Below are 19,375 nucleotides of genomic sequence, written 5' to 3'. Positions count from 1 at the left end.
TGACGTGTGATGCACTGGAGCAGGGGTTTGCTGAAGCCCCTTCTGAACAGTTCGCCTTCGACTAAAGTATAGCGTGCCGCTTTCCGGGCCCACCCTTTGTCTTCGTTTGCTGGGGTCGTCCCTTCTGTTAGGTACCTGACAAAAGGTTCCATCCAGGTGCCGACTGTGGTAACGCTGAGGCATTGGTTATTCTGTTCGATGGAGGGGATGCTCAGGGTGTGCTGCAACAGTGACTTGTATCGTCCCTTCTTCTTAGTGCTAGCGAGCTTGGAGAGGATGTCGGCTCTGGTATTGTTGCATCGAGGGACATGTTCAATTCTGAAGGCCTCGAAGTGTTCAACTAGGGCAGTTACCGTGTGGTAGTATTACAAGAGCATGGTGTCTTTGACTTGATAGTCGCCGTTGAGGTGCCCCACTGTGAGCTTGGAGTCTGTTTTGCAGAGTAGTTTCTTGGCGCCAACATCGCGCGCTAGATTGAGGCCGGCTATTATAGCTTCGTACTCTGCCTGATTGTTCGAGGTTTTGAAATTGAAGCGCAGGAATTGTTCAATAACGATGTCGCCGGGGCCTTCCAATACTATTCCGGCGCCAGCACCTTGTGGATTTGAAGAACCGTCTACATGCATGGTCCACCAAAGGTCTGGGGTGGGTGGTTGGTTTTGAAGGTCATTGGTGAAGTCTGCCAAGCATTGTGCTTTTATGGGTCCGTGTGGCTCATATTGGATGTTGAATTCTGATAACTCGATGGCCCACGACGATAGTCGTCCTGCTAGATCCGGCTTCTGAAGGATTTTCTGCACAGGGTGGTCGGTTCTGACGATTACTGTGTGGGATTGGAAGTATGGGCGCAGTCGTCGTGCGGCAGTTACCAGTGCAAGGGCTACCTTTTCTATCATCTGGTACCGTGTTTCCGTGTCTTGGAGGATCCGGCTGGTGAAATAAATGGGTTGTTGGGTGTTGTCTTTCTCTTGGACGAGGGCGGAGCTGAGTGCGCTCGCGGATGTTGCTATGTACATTATGAGGGGTAGGTTGAGGTCTGGTTTGGTGAGAATTGGGGGTGTGGTGAGCAGCTGTTTCAAAGTGGTGAAGTTATGTTCGCAGGTTTCATCCCAAACGAATCGGGCGGACTTTTTTAGCAACTTGATCATTGGTTTGGTTTGATCGGCCAACTTGGGGAGGAATCGTGAGATGGCGGTTAACCTGCCAACCAGACGTTGCACCTCTTTGATATTTGTGGGCCTTCTCATGTCGATTATTGCTTAACATTTTTCAGGGTTTGTCTCGATCCCTCGCTGGGTGAGCATGAACCCGAGGAATTTGCCACCGTCAACTCCGAAGGTGCATTTCTCGGGGTTGAGTCTGATGTTATATGTGCGCAGGGCTTTGAAGACTTCGGCCAAATCTGTGGAGTGCTGCTTGGGGTTGGGGGATTTTACGATGATATCGTCAACGTAGACCTCCACCGTCCGTCCGAGGAATGGCTGAAAGACCCTATCCATAAGGCGTTCGTATGTCGCCCCGGCGTTTTTCAGGCCAAAGGGCATAACCTTATAGAAAAGGTTGGCCTCTTCTGTGATGAAAGCAGTTTTAAGCTTGTCCTCATCAGCCATGGGTATCTGGTTGTAGCCAGAATAGGCATTAAGGAAACTAAGTACCGCGTGCCCTACGGCCCCATCGACGAGTCTGTCAATGCTGGGGAGTGGGTATGCGTCTCGGGGGCATGCTTTGTTGAGGTCTGTGTAGTCGACGCACATGCGCCACTTACCGTTTGGTTTCTTCACGAGCACCACATTTGCTAGCCAGGTTGTGTACTGCGCTTCGCCGACGAAGCCAGCTTGCTTTAGTTTTTTAGCTTCTTCAATTGTTGCTTGCCTCCTGCCTTCGCCGAGCTTCCTCTTTTTCTGGGAGACAGGTTTGGCGTTAGGGAAGACAGACAACCGGTGGGAGGCCACCTTGGGGTGTACACCAGGGAGATCTGCTGCGGACCAAGCGAAGAGGTCGGCGTTCTTTTTGAGGATGTGTTCGATGTGATGTGCTTCATTTTCAGGGATGGTGGTGCATATTTGGAGGAATTGGTTTTGCTGCTCTAGGGGGAGTTGTCGTATGCCCCCGACAGGCTCGACTCTGGCTTCGGAGGTCATTCTGGGATCTAGGTCGTCTCCTGCTAAGGTTGCTCCTTTTTTGGAATGCTCGATGTTGTGGGTTGCCAAGGGTGGGTGGGGGAGTTTTAGGCTTACCATATAACATTCCCTTGCGGCGCGCTGGTCGCCGTGTATCGTGATTATATCGCCTTGCGGGGATGGGAATTTCATGGCGAGGTGTGGGGTGGACACGATGGCTCCTAAGGCATTTATGGATGGTCTTCCCAAGAGTACGTTGTAGGATGTATGGGCCTCCACGACCAGGTAGCGGATGGGTATGGTCTTTGTTTGTCTTCCTTCTCCAAAGGTGGTGTGGAGGTCGATGTATCCCTTGGTTGGGACCCTTTCGCCTGAAAATCCGTATATGGGTTCATCATGGGGGGTGAGGTCGGCTGGTGGTATCTGCAGCTTGTTGAAAGTTTTCCAATATAAGATATCTACGGAGCTTCCTTGGTCGATGAGTACTTTCTTGACTGCAAAGCTTTCTACTTCTATGGTTATGACCATAGGGTCGTCTTGGTTGGGATTGGTGGCTTGAAAATCTGCGTCTGAAAACGTGATGGGCGGCATTCTTCTTATCGTCCTGCCGGATACAGCATGTACTGATCGGACAACCCTTAGGTGTTTCTTTCTAGAAGAGGACGAGCTTCCTCCTCCGGCGAACCCTCCAAATATGGTGTTGATCGTCCCGCGTAGGGGAGGTCTATCATCAGTTCTTCTGGGTGGCGGTTGTGTTGTTGTTCTTTGTTCTGTGTGCTGGGTTCTCGCAGGTTCCCTTCTTGGTTCCCTGCGTTCAGTCCACCGGTCTGGTCGCCGTTCGACTCGTCTATTATCGTTCCTCCCGTGCCGGGATCTGGGTGTGCCTTCCCCCGTTTCCCTTATGTAATGCTTGAGGTGTCCGGCCCGCACAAGTTCTTCTATCTTGTCCCTTAAGGTGTCACATTCATCAGTTGTATGGCCGTTGTTGCGATGGTAAAGGCAGTATTTACTTAGGTCCGCGTTAGGTGGATTTTGGTACTTTCTGGGTGGGGGGATGAGTTCAGCTTGTAGGACCTCGTCTAGTATGCGAGATCGGGGTGCATTCAAGGGGGCATAGTTGGAGAACTTGGCAGGTCTTCGCTCCGTAGGACGGTTTCGTTCGCGCGGGGGGGGGGGCTCTTTGATAGGCTTTCTGGTGTCTGTTTGGGCTAAGGGAGTCTGAGTATTGTTTTGGTACCGTCTCATGTCTTCGACCCTGATAAACATGGCCGCTCTTTTCCTAAGTTCCTGCATGCTCAAGGGGGGCGCATTGCTAATTCATCAGCGAAGGGTCCTGGTTGGAGAGAGGTCATCATGTACATTAATATGAGGTTGGGGGTTAGGTCTTTGATTTTCATGGCGATGGCGCCGAATCTGTCAATAAAAACTCGGAGAGGCTCCCCCTCTTCCTGCCTAAGATTGAGGAGGGCAATTGTAGTGAGGTCATGGCGGCGGCTCGTGTCAAACTGAGTGGTGAAGGTGGTGGCAAGCGTGGTGAAGGAATCAATGGTGTAGGGAGGAAGACTCATGAACCACTCCAGAGCTGACCCCCTGAGCGCTACCGAAAACGACTTACACAGGACGGCATCGTCCGCAGAATACAAGCCTACCTGATTGGTGTAAATGGATATGAATTCGTCTGGGTCTGTTGTGCCGTCGTATGTCACAGTGGGTGCCTTCCACTTATTTGGTAGGGGGGTCTCTGTGATCCCATCTATGAAGGGGTGGCGACGATTTCTCTTGGAGGCGAATGAACTATAGTTACCGCCTGTTGTTGGTCCGGTGGGTCTGTATTCGCTTTCATCTTCAGTTGGAGGGATGTCAACCCTTGACTGGGGGTGGGGGGCTACTCTTGAGTTTGGGGGAAACTCTCCCCTCGACCGAGGTTGGCCAGGTTCCTCGGTTGCTTGGTCTGCTTCTATTTTCTGCCTGAGGCGAGAATTTTCTTCTCTCAACGCTTCCATCTCATCCGCGTTTCTTTTCTTGTATTCTGCGAATTCTTGCTGCATTCTGGCTTGGGCTTCCAGGATGCGGGAAATCTCCGATGCTGGTCCGGGGTCCCCAACTTCAGCAGTTGGAACCACGGGGGGGACGTCTGCTGTTCTGCTTCTCGTGGAAACCATTTTGCTTCCTCGGGCGGTTGCTTTAGACTTGTGAAGTACTCTCGGGCCCCACGGTGGGCGCCAGATGTTCTTACAGGACCAGAGGTTGTAATTCACGAGTCACTCAGGGGCTTCGGAAGGCTGATCTCGACTGTTCTTCTTCTTCTACTTCAAGGGGATTCAGGGGGCGGAGCAGGGGACCTGCAAAAGACACTCCGATGCCTAAGTCAGCACAGGTGATGTCAGAGTATCAGAATAATTTAATGCGTAATCAATGCATGGAACAGTGTGCTATTTATAGTTTTTTACCTGTGGGTCCTACCTATGATGGGCTTCCTGGCCCAACATTCCCCTTTTTGGCTATTCTTGGATCCAGTGCTTGGAAGGGAAATTACCAGGGGGTCCTTCAGGGGGAGGCGGTCCTCGGTATTCGGTCATGCGGGTCTTTACGGGTGGATGGTTTCGCATTGTCGGCTGGAAGGGTTGCGTCACACATCTTGTGTAACTACGCCTTGCGTCGCGGGGCAGGCGGCCGTAGTAGTGGTTGCCGATGGCCGCGTAGCTTGTAAGATTGTTCTGTGAGTATGCGGTCTACGGTTCTTCCGAGGGCCGTGCTCTTCTGAGAGGGTGCTTGGTGAGGTGTGGTTGGGGGAATCCTTCATAGCGGAAGATGACGTGGCGGCCGTCGGCCTTGCGAGGTGCTTCATGAGCCAGAGGGGGCTCTGTTGGGGTAAGCGGCTGACGGGTGAGCCTGATGCCGTGTACCTGAAATGGGTCGTCGCCTCGCTGGGTGCATCATGAGCCAGAGGGGGCTTTGTTGGGGTAAGCGGCTGGCGGGTGAGCCTGGTGCCGTGTACCTGGACTGGGACAATTACAAAAGGTTATTCTATTTTAATCTATTGTCATTTTAAAATACAATAAATAAAACAAAGTTTGTGAGCAATAATTTTTATGAGTAATGCTGACCCAATATATACTTGCAGGTCTAGATGTTCAATCATGTACCAAAAAATCATTTGAGTTGTTAAATTATGCATGATATATACAATTTTTTTTTTCAATTTAAGCTAAGCTACACCTCTAAAATGAATCATTTTAAAAAATTAGAATTTGAACCATAAAAAAAAAAACTAAATACGAAACTATTTCAACATGTTTCATAATTTGGGTTATAAAACAAAACAGATAGAAAATGGCAATCAAAAGTTAAGAGTGTAAGCCCCATTTTTCTTTAGTGTTTTCAGTGTTGGGCCTCGCAGTTCGTGGGCCCAAAGCCAGCCCACTAAGGGACCCCCTATACCCCCTCTGAACTCATTCAATGCCTCTGGTCTCCCTTTTCAGAAACAGAACTCCTCCTTGTCTCCCTCTACGAAGCAAAGTTCAGCTAGGGCACATACCATCTCCCATCTCCAAGCTCGCCTAACCCATCCGGTACTTTTGGTAAGTCGAACTCTAGAGCTTCAGTTTACTTCTTCCCTTTTCTTCGCTGTTGAGCGCTTTGGGTATATTATGGTTCGGTCTCCTAACCTCCGCTTGTGCGGACCTTCATGTTTCAGCTCCGCTCTAGCTCCGGGAGCTGTGGTGCCTGTAGTTTTGGACCTGTTTGTTTCTCTTGCTCTCAAACACAGGTAAGGGAAGCTAGATTCATTGGTTTTAAATCACTATTTGGCTGTTTTTGGTCGTTGTATGTTTTTATGCGTGCGTGGTGTGCTTTTGTTGAATGAAATGGAGTTGCATGTGAATTTGGGAGTGGATCTGAGCTGTTTCCGCCATTGCATGTGGGATGACAGTGGTGAACTCTGCTATTCTCGCCCAAGCGAGCTCGTCTCGCCTAGGCGAGAGTATCAGAATGCTCACCCTGGTTCTGCCTCGAGCACTCGCCCAGGCGAGGGGCTGCATTTTGAGCGACAGGTCAGCTCGCTCAGGCGAGACAGCGTCGCCTGGGCGAGAGATCGTGAATCCTCCAATGACCCACTGTTGTAGGCTCGCCTAAGCGAGAGCCAGTCGCCTGAGCGAGACAACTTCTCTCGCCTGGGCGACGACTCCTAGCTTGAGCGAGGCTACTGCAGCGGGTGGTTCCAAATCTGTTTTCCTCTTTGTTTGATGGGTGAATTGTGTGATTTATTTAATTACCCCTTTCTTTCAAAACCTAGAGCATGTGAATATATATATGGTTGCTTGAATCTTATGAACTAAAAGTTGGTATGTTGGCATGAATAACTCATGAATTTTGTTTGGTTGGTTGGTTGAGAACTTGCATGAGGATTGGATGTTCTAAATAAAGGTGGTGGACATGGTATGAAACATAAATTTGGTGTGATAGGCGTAATTCCATGAGTCTCGTGGGAAGACTTTATGGTGGCGTGTAGTGTATATATTAAGATAAGGATTCAAGTAAGGATCGCATCCCGAAACTCTAAAGGGGTCAGTGAGTCTCAAGTAGAGCAAACTGACCCAAGTGGTGAGAGTAGCGGGAGGCCCTAGTCTTTAGCAGGATAATGGCCTTAGACGCTTAAAGGCTAACCTTGTGAGTGGTAGGGTGAAACCCATTGGCAATGGCTCTGCAGAGCAGTAGAGGCCACCACAAGTGCAAGCGTCCAGTGAATCCGATCTTAGTATATGTATCTGGATAATTGAGTCATAGTGTCTTGCTTGTTTGCCATAACATGACTTACGTGTCTCTGTGTTGTATGCCTGTGAATGTTTATGCACTTATTCTTTTACGCTATGATAAGTTTCATGTTACACTAGCTTACCCTTGCATTTCTATTTCGTGTTCCTGTTGTGTTTTCTCTTTTGCGATGATCACCCTTGGTGGGAGCAGATGGAGGAAATTCTGGGAGTAGGCCTGGTGGTAACAGTGCAGCCTAGTGGGCCCGTTGATATGTCTTACGAAGAAGTTCTATGGCCCTAGTGCCTTGTAATTCCATGCTCCTAGAGCATTTCGTTTGCACAACTGTTAAACTTTAGATTTGTGTTTTCTTATGGCATGGTTGTATGTCCAGGTTTTCCTCTAAGTACTCCTATGGATGACTGTAATAGTTACTTTTCGTACGTTTCATGTTGATCTGGTTGGTTCTCGTTATCAAAGTTGTGGTGATACTTTATTTGGTAGAGTAATCTATTAAAATGGGACATCACAAAGAGACTATTTTTCAGTTATTTTATTTCAAGCAATTAATTGAATGAAATACAACACCGACGAGTTGTTTAAATTCACATTTTTCAATCTGTTTAAATTTATATGAAAACTATAATCTTAAATAACTTTTCCCACAATACATCAACATAAACTATTTTTTAAACTATAAATGAAGTAAAACTTACTATTACTACAACTTGTAAGACTTACTATAAAACTCAATAATTAGTATATATATGACAACACAATTAGTTTATTTTTTATACTGATAGGTCATAGACAACTTTTTTTCATACAATAAAAAATTAACTTATTTTTGAATAATTAAATTATAGTGATAATAATTACATTTGTTATAATATTTAAATCACCATCAACAATCGTGTGTGTATATATAAAGTAAACCTTGCACTATACTTAACTTTTTTTAAAGGTTCCAGTACATAAAATATTTATAATTATATAAAGATGATTTTTTTTTATGTTTATCCTTTACAATATAATTATTTATTTATTTTTTAAAGACTAACGATTATTTTTATATATTTTTTATAAAATTATTCTACAAATATTTTTTATTTATTTATTAACGGTTATTATTATTATTTTTTATTTATTCCACTTTGTTCTTAATATATATAATAAATTTAAATTTAATTTGTATATTAACTTAGTGATATTATAATATTATTATCTACTAATATAATATTATATATATTTAAAAAATATATACACTACTAATTTTACTTTTATATTAATACATTTTTTTTTTATAAAAATAACAAGTCACCTCCGACAATAATAAAACACAACCTATGTCAAAAATAATAAAACTTATTCTATTTCTTATTATTTTTTTTTTTTCAATATACTTTCCATCTCAAACTTGGCACTTCTCATGTAATGTGAACATGTAACCCTAATTCCAACTTGATGTAGATGGTGACTTATAGAGCCCACATTGGAAATAGAGCAAAAGAAAAACCCATCTTAATGTCTCTTTGAGACTCTCATGCACATCATTTTCAACACGACTTGCTTATGGTCAACAACTTCGATAAGATCCACTCTTTTTAATCATCAAACTATATTTTTTTCTTCAACTTAGATACTTCAAACCTTGTTGATAGCCTCAATCATAGATTTTGGCCAATTATTCATCCACAAAATTCTATTCCTTTCTCTGCACTATCTTCATCAAGCAAAGTCCTCTAACTAGTCCAACAATACAATCCAAAACTAATGCATTCATGTTTTGGAAAAAAGTTATATCAATCCAAATTAATTTAGTATTTCGTTTCTATGGTCCAAAATCATAGCTTCTTAGAAAGATATCACATGACGATAATAAATATATATCTTTGAAATGATTTTGTTAAAGTGACCTCTTTTTTGAAATATTTGCATTACTTTTAGTGAGATAGAAAAATAATTATTTTAGAAGTAAATTATAAATAAATATTAATGTTTAATTAAAAATTGAAATTATCAATGAAGTAGTAATATTTTTAGAATATCCGAAGTATATTATTTGTGTGAAAAAAAAAAGATTGACCAATATAAACAAATTATTATTTTTTTTATAAAAATTATCAGATTATTTGTTCTAAATTTGAATTTTATCAACTCAAAGATTTAAAACAATTGAGACAAAATCAGATTTGGTTTGTGCATCTTTATACTTTTATAGATTTTCTTTAATAAATATGAAAATAAGAAGCAAAAGATGTATAATAAATGTCACTTTTGCATATATAATTACTTTTATATAATTTAATGATGAGAGAATCCATATCGTTTTTCTTCTTCATTAAATTAAATGTCGAGTTTTCATCAAGTGACATAATTTGGCGTAATAAATCATCAACTTTAGATTTCATCTCAAATCTCAAAATAACATGTCCCTTCAGTGTTGAGATTCTTATATAAAAGAAAAATTATCACCCCTTCCTCTTTCTACAACCCAAGACCTATTTTAAAGACAAAATTATGATAGAGTTCTACGTTTCAAAATGAACAATACCTCGAGTGTATGATGATTGATCATAAAAATATCACCAAGCAAATTTGGGATTAGAACATTTTGTGGGGTCGATAACGAGGTTCTATGACAAATCACCGATCTCTTAAACCCTCGATTGGGGATGATCCGTCATTCTCCTTAAACTTCAACTGAGAACTTATGTTCCTATCACGTTAATAGTCTCACATCACTTAGGAGTTGATGTTTAAGGCAATTTAAATGCACATTTCTCCTTCTACCTTCTAAAACATTTTTTAAGAAAAAATCCATGACGAAACTGCTTGCTCTAAAGCGGACAATCCCTCAAATGCATAGTGATACTATCGATCTCTTAAGTCCTCCATTATAATGAGGTTGTACAAGGAACCATCGACTCCTTAAGCCCTCTAGAGAGATGATCCATCATTTTCTTTAGACCTCAATTGAAAAATTTATATTCTTATCACGCCATGTCCAATAGTTACATGATTTAAAACAACAATTTATTATTAAAATATGAATTATTAGGTTAAACATATGCAAAAATATCTCACTATAAAATGAAATGAATGACAAACTTTTGTACTACTGCTTAATAGTCAAAGACTTGAGTCAAAAGTGACCGAGAAACAAATCCTTACCATCTGCTAATATGTCATTTTCCAAATAAATATTCACAAAAAGTTTGTGCTTTTATTAGGGCACCCTTATCCTCAACGTGAGGTCCCCATCTAGGGATGGCAACGGGGCGGGGCGGGGACGGGTTTCGCTATCCCATACCCATCCCCGCATAAAAAATTCATCCCCATCCCCATACCCAAACCCAACGGGTATCAAACTTTTTTCCCATCCCCATCCCCACCGGGTAACGGGTATAATCTCGTACCCATACCCGTACCCGTGTTCTAACTACTTCAATATTAATTTTTATAAAAGAAAAAAAATTACGGTAAAGAAAACATAATATTATGAAATATTCAATATTAGGAGGATTTTCTTCGATGCCAAATACCTTAAAATAAATTATAATTGTTTACATTTTATATTAGAATACCAAATAAAATTTCATGTGAACCAAAACATTTGTTAAATTTGCAAACTACAACATTGATGAACTTAGTTGATAAAATTAAAAAATATTTCAAAAAAATATAAAAGGAAAACAAATATTTAAATTAAAATATATTTTAAATGTTTGTTTACTTCAATTTTTTAAATTCTAATGAATATCTTTTTTATACACTAATAAAAGTTATAATATATCACTTGATCAAAATGACACAAAGAATAAATAATAAACATAATAATAAAAGGAAAACAAATATTCAAATTAAAATATATTTTAAATGTTTGTTTACTTCAATTTTTTAAATTATAATGAATCTCTTTTTTATACACTAATAAAAGTTATAATACATCACTTGATCAAAATGACACAAAGAACAAATAATAAACATAATAATAAAATTTTGACATAGATTTTGTATCTTTTGAACTTCAATATATGTTGGATAGTGACAAAAAAATATTCATAGCAATTACATTAAATTTTTATATTGTAGTAAATAAAAGTTATTTATACAATTAAAGTGGAAAAAATTACAGTATGATTAATAGTGAGTTATAAAATAACAAATAAGTAGATAGAATATATCGAAATATTATTCTACATGATGAAAATAAACAATAAATAAAAATATTAAAAGACTAACAAATGTGTGTTTTAGAAATAATTTGAGAGACTATCGAAAGAAATCGCACAAAGGAAATCAAATGTATAATTAAGGTATGATAAAATGAAAAATACCTTACAGAACTAATTATTAAATTATGTTTGAAGTGGTTAAAATTAAATAGAAATATCATTAGTGACCAAAAAATTTGTCATTAAATTACATATAAATTAGTAATTAAATTGGTCACTAAATCAAGTACAGATTCGATCATTGAATCGGTCACTAATTTAGTCATTGATTCATACAATAAATCAACTACTACCACCAATGACACCAATGACGAAAAATAGTGACTGATATGGGTTACTGACTAAATCAGTCACCATTTCATGTTTTTCTTGTAGTGAATTATCATATACTATTCCTAAATATCATTATATATATATATATATATATATATATATATATATATATATATATATATATAATTTTAACCACTTCAAACAGAATTTAAAGTGAAAAAATTACATTATGATTAATAATGAGTTATAAAATAAAAAATAATTAGATAGAATATATCGAAATATTATTCTACATGATGAAAATAAAAAAATAAATAAAAATATTAAAAAACTAACAAATGTGTGTTTTAGAAATAATTTGAGAGACTATCGAAAAAAATCACACAAAGGAAATCAAATGTATAACTAAGGTATGATAAGACAAAAAATATCTTAGAGAATTAAGAAAACTTTTCAAATATTAACATATAATTAATGGTTGAAAAATAACGAAAATTATTTTAATAAAACAAAAGAGTTCTTCAAATTAAACAAAAATTAATAATAATAATAAGTAAAGAATTTTTTTTATATTATCTTAAATTGAGAGTATAAACATTCTCATGTGAAAGAAAAATTTATAATAAATAAAAATATTAAAAAATAATATAAATATTCAAATGTGAGGCATAATTTTTTTTTAATTAACATACATCATTTTAACATAATTACATAAAGGTTATGATAAGATAAAAAATATATTGGAGATGAGAATGAGTTTCATGACAAATGAAATAATTAAAAGAAAAAAAATAGAAAAAAAAAATATATATATAGGGGTTACTTGATTAATTGTGAATATTTTAATAATTTAAACGAGAATGGAGATATGGCGGGGACGGGTATTATGGCGGGTATATGTACATCCCCATACCCATCCCCATACCCAATTGAAAAAGTCGGGGATTCCCCATACCCATACCCATACCCAGTCAATGCGGAGATTCCCCGTCAAAACGGGGACGGGTTTATTTGCCATCTCTATCCCCATCCCTAACCTGTGTAACCTTTGCAGTGGAAGAAAAAGCTAAATATATATTAAGAAAGAAAGATGTCTAATTATTATCAAATTGCCCGTCTAGCTCAGTTGGTAGAGCGCAAGGCTCTTAACCTTGTGGGCGTGTAGGATTTTTGGTTTTCCAATATTTGAGTGAGCGTCATATTTACGTTTGGCCCAATGGGCTTTGGGGATATAAAATTTCCCATTTCATCACCATCTTTGTTGGTGTGTGTTTTTTAGATTTCAAAAGTTTTATTGTTAACTTCTGCATAATCCAAAAATCCGTTTTGGCTACTAGATTACACAATTCGAAAATCATTTTGACTTCTAAATTGCATAATTCAAAATTGTCTTGCTTATATTTGGTTTTACCCCACAAAACTATTCCCATAGGTGATTTTCTTGAAGAATCATATTTTCATGAGATAATTTTTTTACACGTACCGCAACATTCTCTTTATACAATTAAGAAAAGGGTTACAAGGGTAGATGAAAAAAAGAAATCTTTATATGTTAAATACATTAGTCTTTTCCCTTGTTATATATATATTTCTTTAATTTTAAATTTTAAGTAAAGATTGAAATTAATTCCTCTTCAAAACTATAACCAAATTTATTCTCTCAATTTTAAAAATACATAAATTTAGTTCTTTTAGTCAAAATCTTAACATGTTATCAACATTATTCTTTTCACCTCTTACATATAAGTATAAACAAGTTGCTTTTAACTTCTTTTTGTTTTTATTTGTCTTCTTTATGAGTATCAAAACGTTCCTTATTGACCGAGTCATAATTTCTTCAAGCTGAACTTGTGACAAGTTACAGTTTTTGGAAATAATTGAGCTAGCAAAACCTCACTAAATAGTGCAGACAAGAGAGAACATGAGTGTGTTCCGGTGAAGTTGACTTTCCAGAAACCATAAATTGCCCGTGAAACATTAACTGTCTCATGCAAAATACCAACCTAATAACTGAACACTACTTCCAAATGTTGTCCCTTGAAAACAACTTCACAAATTCCTATCATGGTGGTCCACCAAAACAAAACAAAACAGAGGCAAATATCAAACACCTCAATCAAGGGATACTTATCAAGTGAGAGGAGTGTTTGTTCAAAAGAGTAACTACACATGGATGATGATGATGATGATGATGATTATGATGAAAAGTTGTTTAGTTATCATATGATCAATGAACAAAGTCAAACTCACATGAGTTTATGATTTTATCATCCATGCATGGTTAATTAATTTCTCTTGTCCTCTCTCATAAACACTTATCTCACTTGATACACACCCTAATAACAGAGAAAAAACTGCATTTCTAAGCTACAACATAAAGATCCAAATCTACAAGATGTCATGTTTGAGATCCTTTTTTGGCTCATGTCAGAGCTAAGATGTGAAATGCATAGGTAGTAGTAGCAAACAAAGTAAAAAAAACAAAGAAAAAGAGATGAGTGGTTGGAGATTGGTTGATGAAGAGTGATCAGAGATTTGAGATGAGTCCACAGCAAGAGGCATTCCATCACTGTTCAGAGAGCAAGATTGAGGGTAAGAGCCACCAGTGTTCAACATCAAAGCTCTGAGAACCCCTGAAACTGTGTGCATATAAGCTGTTCTATTTTTTGCCAGAAGCCATGTCAAGCCCATAAGCTCACAGTCTTTGTTGTGGATCTTGGTGGTCCTGTCTTCTTCTGCTTTGCTTGAATTTGAAGTCTTCTTGTTAAGCTGCGTAGAAGTAATACTTCAATGAGAATACCAAAAGGGGTTGCATATAATACTTAGGAGTGATTACACAAAAGGGGTTTGGTGCATCAAAGCTTCTTAAATAACATCTTGGTTGGTGTAACATAACATCCACTCATAGCAGAAGGGTTCTCTCAGATGTGCATATCAAGGCTAGTACACTACCTAATGCAGGGTTTTTATGAGTGTGGCAATGTGCAATGATTAATTTTGTTAGCAACCCTGAATGATATTTTTAAATGTGACACCTAGCATGAGTCTTTCTTCAGATGACAGTTTTTAAGATTCTGAAACAATTGCAAGGATTCTAGCAACATTTCTGCAAAAATCAGAAACAAGAAAGACAAATCCAAACACAGCCACAAATGATGTTGTTGTTATCTGATTCTCGAAACTGTATGATGCTTACTCAAAAATGAGATCATGAGAGACAATACAATGAATGACTCAGAAGAAGAATCAGAGGTGTATAAGAGAGAAAGAAAAAGAACAAAACTAAAATTCTATATTAAGAAACCATCATTTATGACCAGGACAGGCTAAAAATAAGAACAGTCAAATTGACAAATTTTATGGGGTCTCAAGCATTTAACAAATGACACTATCTGTCATAAATCATGATAAAAAGCAAGCTAGTTTCACATAAGACCATTTTATTTGAGTCATTTTCATACTTGATCCAAAAGAGAATGGTCTAAAAGGACTTATGCTAGCTAAACGATCCTCTCAATACCAATAATTCAAAACTACAAATTCATTTCAAGTACCAAGGCAGTGACATTGTACTTATAATTGCTTAATATATCCCAGCTATACTAGTTTATTTAAGAACTTGATTTTTGAGACACTAGAGTTAATACTGGTTTCTCTAAATTCTCATGTGACAGAAAAAGAAATAGTTGCTGAATCAACCATTGGTTCCACCCATGTTCGTGAACCACACAAACTCCAAAGGCGCGTGAAGACTATGAAAAAGCTTAGAAAGCAACCAACATCACAAGTAAACAGAAGCATTGGCACAACTTTACTAAGTACCAAACATGAGTGAAGAAGATGAAAATGAAACCAAAACACCATCTTGATCTTCGATTTTTCAACAAGATCCATCAACTTTCAAGCCCCAATGAACTAAGCAAATGACACCAAAACATTGAAACAATACCCAAGAGAAAAAGAATAAGCTTTGCTTATGCATATGTATAGGGAAAACTCACCAAATAGAGGGTATTTAAGCACTTAGAGCACCCTCCAAGACCTGGTAAGCCATTGACATCTGCACTACTACTCAAGCAATTCTTCTCCAACCTTCTCACACTTGCATCCCCCAAAAGCTCCCCTCTTTGGCTAACAGAAAATGCATCTGGGCATGTCAAATGGTGCAGCCTAATCCCACAAAAGCAATAAACCACATCACAAGTGTCATTAGGCTTGGTGAGTTCAATTCCCCTCACTTCCAAAGCCTTTCCGAGCTCATTCACACAGGTTTCTGAGTCATCTGGGAGCAAAGGCATCATGTCATACACTGATGTAGCGTGGCCATGAACACTGCTATGCCTGTGGCCTACCATGCCCAGTGCAGTAGAAGAATATGCAGAATACAACCATGCTGCAAGCACCGGGCAGCACCTGCTGCGGTGGAGCTCCATGTCACCACCACTTTTGGCACCAGAACATGCACTCTTGATCCCATCAAAGAGCTCATCTGAGAGGGTAAGAGGGCACCCTGCAACATCAGATTGTTCGGGGAATGCAGGGATTGTTGTTGAAGGCTTTGATGGGGTTAGCAGAATGGGATTAAGGGTGTTTGTTCCTGCTGAGTCAGGGTGGCAGAGGTAGCAAGGGAAGAAGAAAAGGATGCAGAAGAGGAAAAGTGTGCATGACATGGTGCTAATTCAAGAGTGAGAGAGTGTATGGTTAAGCTTAGGGGAATGCAATGGAATGGAATGGGAGAAAGTTGTGTTCTTTTTCTGTAACGAAAGAGAAGAAAATGTGGTGATGTTAGTGTAGGTTTATGGGTAGGAGCAACCAAAGGGAAAGGCAGAGAAAGATAAAGGGTAAAAGATGGGTGGGGTTCTTGTATAATATATAGGGATAATAAAAAAAAGGAAAGAGAAAGTGGTGAGGTTGTGGAGAAAGTTTGGCAGTATGCTACCTCGTTTAGATCTAAAGTACTCACCCTGAGTAATGTTAATAAAGAAGGGATTGGAATGCTGAATCATGAACAAATCAAACATGGAACAACTACATTTGATTCAGGTTTTGGATGTGGTCTCATAGCGTGCTGGTTAACACAGTTTAAGTTAAATCTTCAAACAATTAAGAGTGTGTTTGGTTATATTATACTTTAGAAAATTGATTTTGAGTTGAATTGATTTATTGACTGAGAAATAACAATTAGTTGATTCTTTTGACATTTACATAGATTTTAAAACCAAAGATACAATAATTCTATATAAGAATGTAGTGAAACCAAACGCATACTAAATGATATATTTGGAGAGATTATATACTAATATTATCACCACTTTTGATTCATTTAGAAAAATTGACTTTAAGTCTAACTCAACCTCATAAAACCGATTTTTAAGGAGAGGTTTGCACCTCACATATATATTATGAAATTGTCTTATCTCTAGTCGATGTGAAACTTTCAACACACCCTCTCACGCCGAGGTATATTCGTTTCGTGCATAAAACTAAAAATGGGTGATCCAATAACGGGCCGAAATAGCGGGGGAACATCAAGAAAGTTCGCTAAGATAGATTTTAATTTTGTTTAAATGATGACTCTTATACATGTTAGAAAAATAGACTTTAAGCCTAACTGATTCAAAACTTCAAGACAACAAAATAATTCATATTTTTTTATACGTGTTAAAAGATATTTTTAAAATTTTCTCAGTTTTCTGTTATGATTTTTTATTAAGTTTTCTATGATATTTTGTTACATTATTTGGTACAATTTTTGTTGTTTGAATTTTCCTTTCATATTCAAATATATTTTACTTTTGTAAAATAATTGATTTTCATATTTTCAATAAAATATTTATTTTAAAAATTTTCTTATTTGTATTTTATCAAACATTCACATAAGATCAAAGTCATTATTATAGTCTATTATAATAAAATTTTTTGAGTATTTTGTTTCACCTACTATCTAGCATCATATCATTATTTGATCACACAAAAGATTAATACCGTATATTTCTTTTTTAAATTATCCAATTTATGTATAACACCTCGTTATTGTTAAATTACCTATTAGAAAAAGATATATACGGTGCAACTTTGTTACGAGCACTTGTATTATTCTTAGCATTATTTGTGTAATTGTTGACTCAAAGACATTATTAGTCTTGTTAAGTTTTGGATTTCCAAATTAATGATTATTTTGTTTAGTTGAGTGATGTTAGAATTAGTGTGTGTGAAGATGAGTAGGTAAAGTGTATTTAATTGATGGCATTGTGAGTGCAGAGAGATGGTTAGAGTTTTCACATGATATGAAGGTTCTTATTGAATGAGTAACTCAGAAGTGCCCATATCTTAATTGTTTCCAACACCAGTTGTTGCAACCTTTATTCTTCTCTTACTTACTCCTCCCTCCTAAACCCTAATCATGCAAATCAATTATGTGCCATTTACGTTTTTTTTTTCTTGTCGAGATTTTTTTTTTTTTTGAGTAATTGTAGTTCTTAAATATTATATAACTTTAACATCAATGATTATTGCTGATGTATGTTAATGTAAAATTATTCTATGTAGTTTCTTTTTATATATTTTTTTATCGTAGTTTAAAACGATAATGTTAAATATATTTAATTATTAAAATTAGTTTTATTAATATTGATTCGATATCATTCTTTATTCAACTTGAACTCCTATGATAAGTGGGTTAAGGATTAAATTTTAAAAGTGTTCCTAAAACTCTTTATACTGATAAAAGATGATCAGTGAAATATTTTAATCAATAACACTTCTATCTATAACTCAACGTTCGCATTAGATATGATTTCTTTTTCAAAATTTATCAAAGACTACAACTAATTAAAAAAGTTGTAAGACCAGCAAAAATATTATAGAATTATAAATCCATCTAAATGCATTTTATTTATATGGAAGACGTGTTCATTGAGTTGGTAAGAAACATTAATTCGTATTATATTTTAATCGCACATATTTTATAATTTTATTTTACCTTGATTATATTTTAAAACTTTTAAAAAATATTATAAATGTTAAATGTAATTAGATACATATCAACCACACAAATTAATTAGTTTCTTTAACTAACATAAACATAATATTTTATCCTTGATTGTATTTTAAAACTTTTAAAAAATATTATAAATGCTATAGGTAATTAGATATATATCAACAACACAAATTAACTAGTTTCTCTAACTAACATAAACCTTACAAATCACACACTTTTTTTTTTCATAAAAAGTATAAAGACATATAATATCTATTTTCCCGCTAGTAATAATAATAAAATGTATCAAATAATAAAAATTTATAGCATATTACTAGCAAAAATACATCAATATAGAATTGTTATTCAAGGATATTGTAATTTTATTTATTTATTTAGATTAAAATATATATTAATCTATGAAAAATATCATACTATAATCAATATTTTATGGGTTAAATATGTTTTTGTCCCTCAAGTTTTAGTGAAATTTGCAATTAGTCTATCTTCAAAACTTTTGACCAATTTAGTCATTCATCTTTAAAAATGCGTGAATTTAGTCTTTTTAACAAAATTTTGTTAAGTTTATCTGACGTTTCAAGCGCATTTCATGATAGTATTTGAATTGTTTACACCGTTTGACACATTTTCACTTTAATGTTAAGTTAAATATTATCATAAAATGCGTTTAAAATGTCAAATAAACTTGACAAAATTTAGTAAGAAAGACTAAATTCACATATCTCTAATGATGAAGGATTAAATTGGTATAAAATTTCAAAAAGGGACTAATTCCAAAATTCACTCAAACTTAAAGAACCAAAAACATATTTAACCCATATTTTATTTTATATGTAAAAGATAATAAACAGTTATGAAATTGCTTCCTGCCCCCATGTTTTTTTTACTGCACCACCCTAAGCAAAGTAAGAAGTCAAATTTGCCCTCCACTTCTTCTCCCTTCTTCCCCCACAACACTTCTATACTTTCTTCTTCCACCTCCACCTCCACCT

At 36.7% G+C, this 19,375-nt stretch overlaps 1 protein-coding gene across 1 annotated transcript; it reads right to left on the bottom strand.

Moving 5' to 3' along the window:
- Positions 1-13,313: 13,313 nt before the first annotated feature.
- LOC114181133 (uncharacterized GPI-anchored protein At4g28100) lies at positions 13,314-16,253 on the bottom strand. Its single transcript, XM_028067490.1, has 2 exons — positions 15,385-16,253; positions 13,314-14,152 (listed from the first exon to the last, which is right to left on the bottom strand). The coding sequence occupies exons 1-2, from the start codon at positions 16,051-16,053 to the stop codon at positions 13,817-13,819; spliced, it is 1,005 nt and encodes a 334-aa protein (XP_027923291.1). The 5' UTR covers positions 16,054-16,253; the 3' UTR covers positions 13,314-13,816.
- Positions 16,254-19,375: the final 3,122 nt, after the last annotated feature.

Source organism: Vigna unguiculata, chromosome 4 (assembly GCF_004118075.2).
Source record: "Vigna unguiculata cultivar IT97K-499-35 chromosome 4, ASM411807v1, whole genome shotgun sequence".
Lineage (NCBI taxonomy): Eukaryota > Viridiplantae > Streptophyta > Magnoliopsida > Fabales > Fabaceae > Vigna > Vigna unguiculata.
Note: the sequence above shows the minus strand (reverse complement) of the source record. Positions and strands in the feature narration are given on the sequence as shown.

Excerpts from the sequence above, each read along its gene's own strand:
- LOC114181133 (XM_028067490.1), bottom strand. The coding sequence starts at position 16,053 with ATGTCATGCACACTTTTCCTCTTCTGCATCCTTTTCTTCTTCCCTTGC. Across the intron at positions 14,153-15,384 it reads GCTTAAATACCCTCTATTTG|CTTAACAAGAAGACTTCAAA; the intron begins GTGAGTTTTCCC and ends ACTTCTACGCAG.